Source organism: Erythrolamprus reginae, chromosome 5, assembly GCF_031021105.1.
Source record: "Erythrolamprus reginae isolate rEryReg1 chromosome 5, rEryReg1.hap1, whole genome shotgun sequence".
In the NCBI taxonomy this organism is placed as follows: domain Eukaryota; kingdom Metazoa; phylum Chordata; class Lepidosauria; order Squamata; family Dipsadidae; genus Erythrolamprus; species Erythrolamprus reginae.
The window spans coordinates 102,554,168-102,566,655 of NC_091954.1; the positions used below are offsets into that span (position 1 = coordinate 102,554,168).

At 43.3% G+C, this 12,488-nt stretch overlaps 1 protein-coding gene across 5 annotated transcripts in view; it reads left to right on the forward strand.

Moving 5' to 3' along the window:
• Positions 1–12,488, forward strand: part of ECT2 (epithelial cell transforming 2) — an 81,904-nt gene that overhangs the window by 20,615 nt on the left and 48,801 nt on the right. For 3 of the 5 annotated variants that reach the window (XM_070753644.1, XM_070753646.1, XM_070753645.1), the window contains exons 9-16: positions 2,284–2,399; positions 2,576–2,638; positions 4,167–4,389; positions 4,503–4,859; positions 8,896–9,032; positions 9,427–9,546; positions 10,161–10,229; positions 11,181–11,291. In XM_070753644.1, coding sequence (XP_070609745.1) covers positions 2,284–2,399; positions 2,576–2,638; positions 4,167–4,389; positions 4,503–4,859; positions 8,896–9,032; positions 9,427–9,546; positions 10,161–10,229; positions 11,181–11,291 — 1,196 coding nt within the window. The remainder of the gene's footprint in view (positions 1–2,283; positions 2,400–2,575; positions 2,639–4,166; positions 4,390–4,502; positions 4,860–8,895; positions 9,033–9,426; positions 9,547–10,160; positions 10,230–11,180; positions 11,292–12,488) is intronic. The other 2 variants (XM_070753647.1, XM_070753648.1) reach the window with 1 other exon arrangement.

The following is a 12,488-nucleotide window of genomic DNA, read 5'->3' on the forward strand; positions in this document are numbered from 1 at the left end:
GTAATATGGCTGTTCCAGTTTATGTACATCTTTGGAGTTCTTGATGCTCTCTGAACTTGATTGTTTGCTTGAAGGCATTTCATTAGCAGACTAGATAACATGTTCAGTGCTAGAAGAGAGTGGGGTTTGCTCTCTATTTATACACAGTATCTGTTTTAGACAGCTATTATACTGTTAACAACTGTTTCATAAAGCTATTGTTTACAATAGAAGATGTCAAAAGTCTACCTTTATTTAAACCAATAAGCTTTACATTTATTTATTTTATTATTTATTTATTCATTCATTCATTCATTCATTCAATTTTTATGCCGCCCTTCTCCTTAGACTCAGAGCGGTTTACAACATGTTAGCAACAGCACTTTTTAACAGAGCTAGGCTATTGCCCCCACGATCTGGGTCCTCATTTTACCCACCTCGGAAGGATGGAAGGCTGAGTCAACCTTGAGCCGGTGATGAGCTTTGAACCGCTGACCTTCAGATCTACAGTCAGCTTCAGTGGCCTGCAGTACAGCACTCTACCTGCTGCGCCACCCCGGCTCATTTTGTAACTTCCTTTCTAAATACAGTGGTCCCTCGATTTGCGCGTTCTCGATTAGCGCGAAACGCTGCAACGCGGTTTTTCAAAAAATATTATTTAAAAAAATAAAATATTAAAAAATAATTTTTTTTTTATTCTGTTCCCTGAATGGAGACCGCCGGCCGCTCAATCGGGCCGGCAGGGAACAGAATGGAGCGTTCCGCGGCGGGGCTGCTATGGGGGGGGGGAGACGAGCCCAGCCCCGTGACATTCGTTTTCCTGCCGCCGGCAGCCGAGTGATCCTGGGCTCCTTCGCAACCTCGGAGAGCTTCCTGGGCATGAAAGCTCACGAAAACCAGGAAGCTCTCTGAGGTTGCGAAGGAGCCCACGATCACTCGGCTGCAAGCCGGAGGAAGGCGAATCCCACGGGGCTGGGCTCGGTTATCCCCCCGGCTCCCCTCCTACCAGCCCCGCCGCGGAAGGCTCCATTCTGTTCCCTGAATGGAGACCGCCGGCCCCTCAATCGGGCCGGCAGGGAACAGAATGGAGCGTTCCGCGGCGGGGCTGGGGGAGCCGAGCCCAGCCCCGTGACATTCGCTTTCCTGCCACCCGATTGAGCGGCCGGCGGTCTCCATTCAGGGAACAGAATGGAGCCTTCCGCGGCGGGGCTGGTAGGAGGGGAGCCGGGGGGATAACCGAGCCCAGCCCCGTGGGATTCGCCTTCCTCCCGCTTGCAGCCGAGTGATCGTGGGCTCCTTCGCAACCTCAGAGAGCTTCCTGGTTTTCGTGAGCTTTCATGCCCAGGAAGCTCTCCGAGGTTGCGAAGGTTACATCTTCCGCTGCCAGCCAGGCCATGCTGGCGGCAGCGGAACAATCGCTGGCTGTCAACTTTTCTTTTTAAAACTGGGCAGGAGCTGACTTGCCTCCCCAGTGCTAAAAAGAAAAGTTGACAGCCAGCGCTGCGAAACCGCCGAAACCGGAAGGGGCGAGGTGGGGGAGAACGGGAGGCTCAGCATTCCGTCAGCCGCAGCGCTGGCTGTCAACTTTTCTTTTTAAAACTGGGCAGGAGCTGACTTGCCTCCCCAGTGCTAAAAAGAAAAGTTGACAGCCAGCGCTGCGACTGACGGAATGCTGAGCCTCCCGTTCTCCCCCACCTCGCCCCTTCCGGTTTCGGCGTTCGGCAACGGAGTCCGGCGCTGGGGCCATGCGGGGCCGCTCATCCAGGGGGGCGTGGACTGGCAAGCGGCAAGCGGCAAGTGATCTGGCGGGAAGACCAAGGGAAGGTTCCTTCAGCCGCCCAACACCTGATCCGCTCCGCAGCGCGGCAGCAGCGAGGAGCCGAAGATGGGGTTTCCCCTTTGCCTTTACCCCATCTTCGGCTCCTCGCTGCTTCCGCGCTGCGGAGCAGATCAGCTGTTGGGCGGCTGAAGGAATCTTCCCTTGGTCTTCCCCGCCGCCCACACGCAAACTCCACCATCTGCGCATGTGTGGCCATGAAAAAAATGGCGCACATGCGCAGATGGTGGTTTTACTTCCGCATCCAGTATAACGCGGAAATCGGTTAGCGCGGGAGGTCTTGGAACGTAACCCCCGCGCTAATCGAGAGATCACTGTAATTGCGTTGAGCAAACCTTAGCTTTGATGTTTCGTTACTACATTGTGATATTGCCTTTACCAATTGATACCTTTTGATTTCCAATCGTGCACAGTTCATAACAGCAGATTGTAAAATAATTCAGAAACTGATCACTTTTCATCCACAGGAGGACGGCATTTACCTGTTGGTGATGAACACTGTACTCACCTTATAGTTGAAGAAAACACAGTAAAAAATATTCCGTTTGAGTCCCCTCCGAGCCTTTTTGTTGTAAAGCAAGAGGTCAGTCTGAAAATAGCATCCCTGGGATCTTAAAATACATTTTGTTTAATTAATGTTTTCTGGTTTTTATACGTTTTATAACATTAATCCATGTTCAGTCACTATTTTGAAATGTGAAATGACAGCTAGTTGTACCGGCTTGAATAAATGACAGAAAATACTTTTTCTCCCTCTAGTGGTTCTGGGGAAGCATACAGATGGATGCCAGGGCTGGAGAATCGATGTACTTATTTGAAAAGGTATGCTGTTATGCAAGGAAAATGGAGAATTTGGGGAACAATTGGTGAAAAAACAATGTTCTCTGTGGGGGCCTTCTCTGTGGGGGCCCCGGCCCTCTGGAACCAACTCCCGGAGATTAGAACTGCCCCCACCCTCCCTGTCTTTCGTAAACTACTCAAGACTCACTTATACCGCCAGGCATGGGGGAATTGAGATATTCCTTCCCCCTAGGCCATTACAATTTATGCATGGTATGTTTGTGTGTATGTTTGGTTTTATAATAAGAGTTTTTAGTTGTTTTAGTATTGGATTGTTACATGCTGTTTTTATCATTGTTGTTAGCCGCCCCGAGTCTACGGAGAGGGGTGGCATACAAATCCAATTAATAATAATAATAATAATAATAATAATAATAATAATAATAATAATATCAATGCGAAATGTCTTGCAAATGTGCCCCAAAGGTGCTTTATCAGGAGGCAACTGGACTTTTTTGTTTTTCTTTTGAAGACGTTTCACTTCTTATCCAAGAAGTTTCTTCAGCTCTGACAGGATAATGGGGAATGGATTGATCCTCACTATCCTGTCAGAGCTGAAGAATCTTCTTGGATGAGAAGTGAAATGTTTCTAGAAGGAAAAAAAACAAGAAAGTCCAGTTGCCTTTTGAAAAAGGTTTACAGTGTTCCCTCGATTTTTGCGGAGGATGCATTCCGAGACTGCCCGCGAAATTCGAATTTCCGTGAAGTAGAGGTGCAGAAGTAAATACAGTGTTCCCTCGACTTTCGCGGGTTCAAACTTCGCGGAAAGTCTATACCACGGTTTTTCAAAAATATTAATTAAAAAATACTTTGCGGGTTTTTTCCCTATACCACAGTTTTTCCCACCCGATGACGTCATATGTCATTACCAAACTTTCATCTTACTTTAATAAATATTTTTGGAATTGATTGTGGTAAGTCGAAGATGACTTGTAATACATAGAAACATAGAAGTCTGGCGGCAGAAAAAGACCTCATGGTCCATCTAGTCTGTCCTTATACTATTTTCTGTATTTTATCTTAGGATAAAATGTTTATCCCAGGCATGTTTAAATTCAGTTACTGTGGATTTATCTACCATGTGTGCTGGAACTTTGTTCCAAGGATCTACTACTCTTTCAGTAAAGTAATATTTTCTCATGTTGCTTTTGATCTTTCCCCCAACTAACTTCAGATTGTGTCCCCTTGGTTCTTGTGTTCACTTTCCTATTAAAAACACTTCCCTCCTGGACCTTATTTAACCCTTTAACATATTTAAATGTTTCGATCATGTCCCCCCTTTCCCTTCTGTCCTCCAGACTATACAGATTGAGTTCATGAAGTCTTTCCTGATATATTTTATGCTTAAGACTTTCCACCATTCTTGTAGCCCGTCTTTGGACCCGTTCAATTTTGTCAATATCTTTTTGTAGGTAATATAACTTTGAATGGCAAAAAATTGTCATTTGCACCGAACCTGGACTTTAAAAACAAAACAGTTACTAATCTGGACGTCTGCTTTTCATTATAGCCCGAAAGTCCCGAATTGAAGACTTCGACCTCGGTCCTTTCTCTCAATACTCCCAACAGCAACCGGAAGAGACGGCGTTTGAGAGAAACCCTTGCTCAGTTGACTAGAGAAACGGACATGTCTCCATTCCCTCCTCGGAAACGGCCATCGGCTGAACATTCTCTTTCCATAGGATCTTTACTGGACATTTCTAATACACCGGAGTCGAGCCTGGCTAACGGAGGTATATCCCAACTTATCTCTCTTATATTTTGAATGTTTCTCATGAAAATAAAACTCTGCTGGATCGTTCTGCCAATATGAGTAACAGGCCTTTTTCCTTCTCAAACTATGCAGGGAAGAGGCTAGAATTGAGGAGGCCGGAGAAAGATAGACAGAAAGTCAGCTCTGATGTCCTTAGACTTAGTCGGATGAGGAAGAGATCCTGCAGACACACCAGTTGTATTTCTTTGGATAACTTTTCTTGTAAATGTTACATGAACTCATTAGAAAGTCCGACACAAACAGCCGAGGCAACTAGCAGTAATGTACCTGAAAGCGTAGTTAACGGAACACCTCAAATGAATCTCCAAAAACGTTTTCTTTTGCCAATGGAACATAAAATAAATCAGGCCAGGCATCATTCCGTCCCGGGTTTGAAAGATGTCTTGTGTCAACAACCGCCAGGTCTAAGCATGCTGAGAACTTCACAAGGTGATGTTGGGTTGACTGATAGTGTGTTTTTTTTACATAGTGTTCTGTCGGGCTCTCTGGTAGAATCCTCCCAAAAATTCACAGGTACAAATTTCAGACACACACATGTTTGAAAATTCAAAACAATGTTCTTTATAATGAAAATTCACTTAAACCAAGCCCTCTTTTGGTATAGCAAAGAGCACTCGTCTCCAAACAAACTGGTAATTTGTACAACTCCCTTATCATTTCTGTGATACTTAGCTTGCAGCTGTGAGGCAATTCACAGTCCTTCTTCTTTCAGAAAGTGACACACACTTTGCTCTGGTTTAGTTTCAAAGCGGGGGGAAATCAGCACACAAAAAGTCAAAGTCAGTAAAGCAGTCACGAAACGATCAGATAATCCTCCACAATGGCCAAACCCACAGGCTGCTATTTATAGCACCCTCACTAATTATTACAGCCCCACGCAACCACAGGTGGCCTCATTTTCTTTGATAATAATCTCTCAGTTGTTGCTGCCTATGCATCGCTCTCCTCATGCGTGGCTGTATCATTAACTCTTGTTCTGAATCCAAGGAGGAGCTAGATAATTGATCTCCTTCTAAGCTGTCTGCCACACTCTCCTCCTCATTGTCACTCATGTCTTCTTGGTCAGAGGAGCCTTCATCAGCAGATTCCACCGGGGGGGGCGGGGGACAGGCCTGCAGCATGTGGTTGTCTCCCCCACATCCACAGTCCTTGGGGCAGGAGCAGGGCCAGAGCTAACCACAACAGATAGAAAGGGCTGTTGGCTTAAAATCCAGAACTGTGCAACTCTGGCACCAAAGGGACAATTTCAGAATGAGACATTGGATCAATTTGCAGAATCCCTTTGCAAAAAGGCTTTTCCTCTGGAGATGTTTTATATATAAAAAGAAGCATTTCCAAGGCATGCAATTGTTTGATGATATAGGGGTCTGGAGGCTTAAATTGTATGACGAATGGTTGAGGGAACTCGCTATGCCTAGCCCAGTGATGGCAAACCTTTTTTTGGCTCACGTGCCAAAAGGATGCCAACACCCATGCCCTGCTTCCACACATACGCATAACCTCCATGCTGCCCCCCTGGCACATGTGAACTCTACCCCTGCTCCCCTCTGCATGCAGGCACATAGACTTCACAACTGACTCATGAAGCCTAGGGACGGTGAAAAATGGCCAAACAGGCCACCCATTGGACTGTTTTTTGCCATCTCCAGGCTTCAGGGAAGCCTCTTGAAGCGTGGGGATGACAAAAAAAATGGCACAATGGGCCAACCGGAAGTTCATTTCTGAGCTTCCAATGTGCCTGTTGGGCCATTTTTTGCTGTCCCCACACTTCAGGAGGCTTCCCTGAAGCCTGGAGAGAACGAAAACAACCAAAAAGAAAGCCAAAAATCAGCTGGTCAGCACGCACTGGAGCTGACATAGGGCAACGCCTTGCGTGCTGTCCGATATGGCTCTGCGTGCCACAGGTTTGCCATCATGGGTCTATATCGAATGGAAGGATTGAAAAGGGGGGGGGGGACACATAATAATAATCATAATAATTTATTAGATTTGTGTGCTGCCCCTCTCCGAAGACTTGGGGCGGCTCACAACAACAGTAAACAATATATGACAAATCCAATAATTAAAATTATGACTAAAGACCCTTATCATTAAAAACAATCATACAACCCAATCATAACCATACATAAATCTTACTAGCCAGGAGATTTTATTTTATTATTATTTATTTATTATTTAGATTTGTATGCCGCCCCTCTCCGCAGACTCGGGGCGGCTCACAACAAAGTGAAAACAATTTACAACAAATCTAAATTACTATTTAAAATATTTAAAAGACCCCATTTTCTAAACACACATACATACAAACATACCATGCATAAAATTGTAAAGGCCTACGGGGAAAGAGTATCTCAATTCCCCCATGCCTGACGACAAAGGTGGGTCTTAAGGAGCTTACGAAAGGCAAGGAGGGTAGGGGCAGTTCTAATCTCCGGGGGGAGTTGGTTCCAGAGGGTCGGGGCCGCCACAGAGAAGGCTCTTCCCCTGGGGCCCGCCAACCGACATTGTTTAGTTGACGGGACCCGGAGAAGGCCCACTCTGTGGGACCTAATCGGTTGCTGGGATTCGTGCGGCAGCAGGCGGTCTCGGATACATCAGTTACCCTATGCCTGGCGACATAGATGGGTTTGCCAGTACTTGGGGAAGTGTCACACAGAAGTGGGTAATTGGCTTATTTTCTTTTTTCTTTTAAATAATTTTTATTAAATTTCTTCATTAAAAAACATATAACATATAATAAAAAAACCCTATACAATACACAAATATAATACACAAATATACATAATAAAAAAGAAAAAGGAAAAAAAACATATACGAAAAAAGAAAAAAACATTTTCTTATTTTTTGGCTTTTTTTCTAAGGCACCAGAGGACAGGAGGAAAAGTAATGGGTGGAAACTTATTAAAAAGAAGCAAAAATTGTTTTACTGACAGTAAGAACAATGAATGCAATAGTTTGCGTCCAAGGATCGTGAGAGCGCCATCATGGAGGTTTTCAAAAATAGACGGGACAACCATTTGACTAAGATGGTATAAGATTGTCTGGTTTGAGCTAGGGGACTTCTCATATCCTTTCAAGCCCTATGATTTTTACATAAAATGCAGGAACTGAGAACAACCAGCAAAAAAGGCTATAAGTACAGAGTACTGTAGTTCAGGGGTCTCCGACCTTGGCAACTTTAAACCTGGTGGACAAAGCACAGCTGGCTGGGGAATTCTGGGAGTTTAAGTCAACCATCTTAAAGTTGCCAAGGTTGGAGACCCCTGCTCTAGTTGTTTTCCCTGATAGTGCCAATATGATAGTCGGCTATTTTGTTCACAGAAAGAAGTAGGAAGTAGTGGGTCTGATGATATTGAAGATGACCTCTGCGGTTAATTTTGATGTTTTGTTTTGGGCAGTCTTTGAAACTTGCATTGTACTTAGTCAGTCCGAGTTCATCTTAAATTGGCCTTTCTCCAAGAAATGTGGAGCTAGGTTCCAAATGAATGGGACATACCAAAGTTAGGACCTCTCTGGATGGGGTACTAGGGTCTGGTTACGACCCTTCTGCTAGGATAACGTGTTGTTATTCCATGGCCATATTAAAGACATATTAAGACTAAATCAAAGGCCATAAAAGGGATTGACTCCCATTGTTACCCCTCTTTTGATGAAGGAAGTGATGATTCTGCGTGCTCTTCTCCTGTTATTCTTATGAAATCAGTGAATGTTGTTATTCTCCAACCACAAGCCTTTGAGCAGGGTGGGAGTTGGAGGCCAGCTCTACCCCTTGAGAAAGGGCGTATCAGTATACGCCCCTTCTCCAAGAAGGGTGGAGCTAGGCTCCAAGTGAATGGGACATACCAAAGCTAGGACCTCTCTGGATGGGGTACTAGGGCCTGGTTGCGACCCTTCTGCTAGGATAACATGTTGTTATCCCATGGCCATATTAAAGACATATTAAGACTAAATCAAAGGCCATAAAAGGGATTGACTCCCATTGTTACCCCTCTTTTGATGAAGGAAGTGATGATTCTGCATGCTCTTCTCCTGTTATTCTTATGAAATCAGTGAATGTTGTTATCTCCAACCACAAGCCTTTGAGCAGGGTGGGAGTTGGAGGCCAGCTCTACACCTTGAGAAAGGGCGTATCAGTATACGCCCCTTCTCCAAGAAGGGTGGAGCTAGGCTCCAAGTGAATGGGACATACCAAAGCTAGGACCTCTCTGGATGGGGTACTAGAGCCTGGTTACGACCCTTCTGCTAGGATAACGTGTTGTAAGACCCCACGGCCAAAGCCTGAGTCCTTAACAGCGTAGGAACCTATCTTGTAGTGTCTAATGAAGGGACCTCAATGCCTCTTCTGAGAGCCTCACTGATTCTAGATGGTCCCCGGTAGAGGCCCGGTAGAGGGTTCTGGATTTGAGACTGAGGTTGGGGCCCTTCATCTACCATTTTTCAAAAACAATTTCTCTCCCCTTCACAGAAACCCCCAAATCCTGCGCAAAGCCATCCAAAAACACGTCTCCCTTCCCTTCAAAGCAATCCGCCAGGTGGCAGGTTGCAAAGGAGCTCTATCAGACAGAAAGCAACTATGTAGATATCCTGACAACTATAATCCAGGTAAGTTGCTTCATTTGCTGCATTATTTCTTAAATTGATGCTTTAAGTGACTTGTGTTAAAACTGCAGCAACCAGTTAGGCACGATTTCTTGGGCATATTCAAATAGTCTCCTCTTACATCATGTAAATGAAGATTCAATTAAAAAAATTCAAAATTATCTTAAAAGCTTAAATGAGGGATCCCAAACCTGGGAACTTTAAGATTTGTGGACTTCAACTCCCAGAATTCTCCAGCCAGCTATGGTGGCTAGAGAATTCTGGGAGTTGAAGTCCACAAGTCTTAAAGTTGCCAAGTTTGAAGAGCTCTGGCTTAAATCATGGTGCCATCTAGAGCTGAACATTTATTGGACGGATGGCTTTCATAAAATTGCTGACCTACTTTTTTCCCCTTCAGGTCTTTCAGGTCCCTTTGGAAAAGGAAGGACAGCTTGGAGGCCCTATTCTTGCACCAGAAGAAATCAAAACAATCTTTGGCAGTATTCCAGATATCCTTGATGTACATATTAAGATAAAGGTGGTACCATTTTAAAACAGTCTATTTTGTGAATATTATTTTGCTCAAAACATCTTGCTTGTGCTGCGCTTGAAAAATCTTAATATTTCTTCATGATCTCGTTAGTAAATAAGAAAAGGGCAGAATTGGAAAGAATTGGTGTCATCATGCACCAACAGTTCTGCAAAATGGATTAGGTTGAAAGATTTTGACTGTCCGAAGATCACTCATGAGTTCTATAGCCTATTTCCACCTGAGATTCTCCAGCCCTACCCCTACACCTGAAACACTCTAGCATAAAACTTCAAAATCTTGTGTAAATAACTTTGTAATATTTTGACAATTTGCTTGAGCACCAATAACGATTCAGATTCTAAATCTGAAATTTTTGTTTTGGAGCATTGTGCAGTATTGGTAATGTTATTGGGTGGCATCCTTACTGATGGAGCTCCGTGATGTTCACTTGATTAAATATTAAAAATAAAGATTTTCTTACTCTCCCTTTTCCCTCCTCTTCTGCTTCCAAGCATCACATCGAACAAAACTTCATTTAGAAGTTCAAACAATAATGTGGCTTGCTTTTTTAGAGCCGTGAATAATTGCAAATGAATAGAGTGCCATCTTTGTTATTTTAGGAAGACCTTGAAGACCTTATGATAAGCTGGACTGAAAACCAAAGCATTGGGGATGTTATACTTAAATATGTAAGTTTTGATTTTTGCACGAGCTATGAACGAATGCTGTTATTTTATATCCAAAGTGGACCCTTCACTTTTACTCCTTAGTCATTTGAAGGAGCCTTTTATCTTGAAAGCATTGGGAGAATGCAGTGTAGTTGCTTTATTATTAATAGAATAGGACAACTTGTCATAGCCAATTTGCTGTAGCCAACTTGCCATAGTCAACTCGTAATGGGACAACTCTTCATTGTCCTCTATTTAAAATAAATACAAATTATTTTAATTTTTGCCGTTCACATTTCATTCTGTCCCTCTTTTTGCATCCTTTCTGCAATGATTCTATCCCACCATTTCTTTGATATTATAACTCTTGTCCCATACCAAGATGTCCTACGGCAAGATGATTGTGGCGAATTGTCATAGACCCACCCTATTTCAACCTTTTAAGTTTACCGAATCATGAACTTACGTTCAGTACAGTTAAGTGATTGCAACTGTATGCTAATGATTCTTAGGCAAGATCTTGATGGTACAGTGTCTTGATTGTACAGTGTAAGTGTGAAATAATAATTGTGAAATAATTATTCTGCTGTTGCTGATATCTTTTTTGAGATAAAAGTTTTAAATAAAGAGAATGAAAATTTGTTGACCTGATCTGGGATGTTACGTAAGAGTAGGCTACAGAAGACTTTAGAGGTATTATTGAGAGGGGCAATGTGCAATTACGGCTTCTGCTTTTATTAGTATTTGGGCAAGTATACATGTTTATGCATTTGCTTGGCAAATACACTGATTGTGCAGGTGTTTGTTACAATAGCAGGTTTAACAAACTAACACCAGCAGAGGTCAGCTTCACCAGCAACATAGAGCTCCTTCAGCAAAGAGTAACTTCAAACTGCTTGTTATGAAGCAGTGATTTTATTTTAATATTTCAACAACATGCATGTTGTAAATAAAAAATTTGGATTCTTTCAGTCTAAAGACTTGGTGAAAACATATCCTCCTTTTGTGAACTTCTTTGAAATGAGCAAGGAAACCATTACCAAGTGTGAAAAGCAGAATCCCAGGTTTCATGCTTTCTTAAAGGCAAGTATTCATTTGCTGGTTCTAATGCAGTGATCTGTCTCCCAAAAGGTGCAATTTTGAAACTGAAATAAGCAATTAAGGCTTGAGCACCATGGGAGCACAAATATGCTAGTACAGTGGTACCTCGAGATACGAGTTTAATTCGTTCCGGACCTGGGCTCTTAAGCCGAGCAGCTCTTATCTCGAATGACTTTTCCCCATAGGAATTAATGTAAATAATTTTAATTGGTTCCAGCCCTCAAAAAACTCACAAAGTTAGTCTAAATTATGCAGAAAGACATGTTTTTAATGAAGAAATGTACATGTACATATAAATGAATAATGAAGTTTCTTTCACTTAACTTGTAAACTTTCTTAAACTTTTAAATTTACATATGTTCAACTTCTCTGCCACCCAATCCTGTAGGACAGAGGTCCCCAACCCTTTTTGCACCAGGGACCGGCTTTAAGCGATCAAGAGAGGAATGGGTGAATGAATGGACGGAGGGTGGGAAGGAAGGAAGGAAAGAGGGAAGGGACAGGAACAGAGGAAGGAAGCAAGGAAACTTATGAAAGGGGAGAGTAAGAGAGGAATGAGTGAAGGGAGGGAGGGAGGGAAGAAGGTGGGAAGGAGAAAGAAAAGAAGAAATAGAGGAAGGGAAGGTAAAAGAGAGAAAGAAAAAGAGCAAGAAAGAAAGCTGCAAGCACCCCCCCGAGCCCCCCAGGCCGGCTGCAACCTTTTAAAACACGCGCGCCGCTTCGCAGCTGTCTCCTGAAGCCGAACGCGGAAGTTAGCGTTTGGCGTCAGGAGACAGCTCCTTGGCGCTTGTATCTCGAATTTGGGCTTGTAAGTAGAACAAAAATATCTCTCCCCTCCCAGCTCTTATCTCGAGTTGCTCTTAAGTAGAGCAGCTCTTATGTCGGGGTTCCACTGTATAACGTCTTGATGGCTGCAATAAGGAAAAAAGGTGCAGCTTTAAAACCCAGAATACGTTGATTGAATAACACGATATACTGTACTTTACTTTTGTGTAAAATATAAATGGCCCCTGATCCTAATGTGTTTTAAAGGAGATTAAGCTAGACTTAATTTCTTGTTTGCACTTATAGGAAGAACAAGAAGGCAGACAATTTTTTTTCTCTGTCAGGAGTTTGCCGTCTCATTGGTATTAATATAATTACCTACGGGACCACCTTCTGCCACATGAGTCCCAGCGA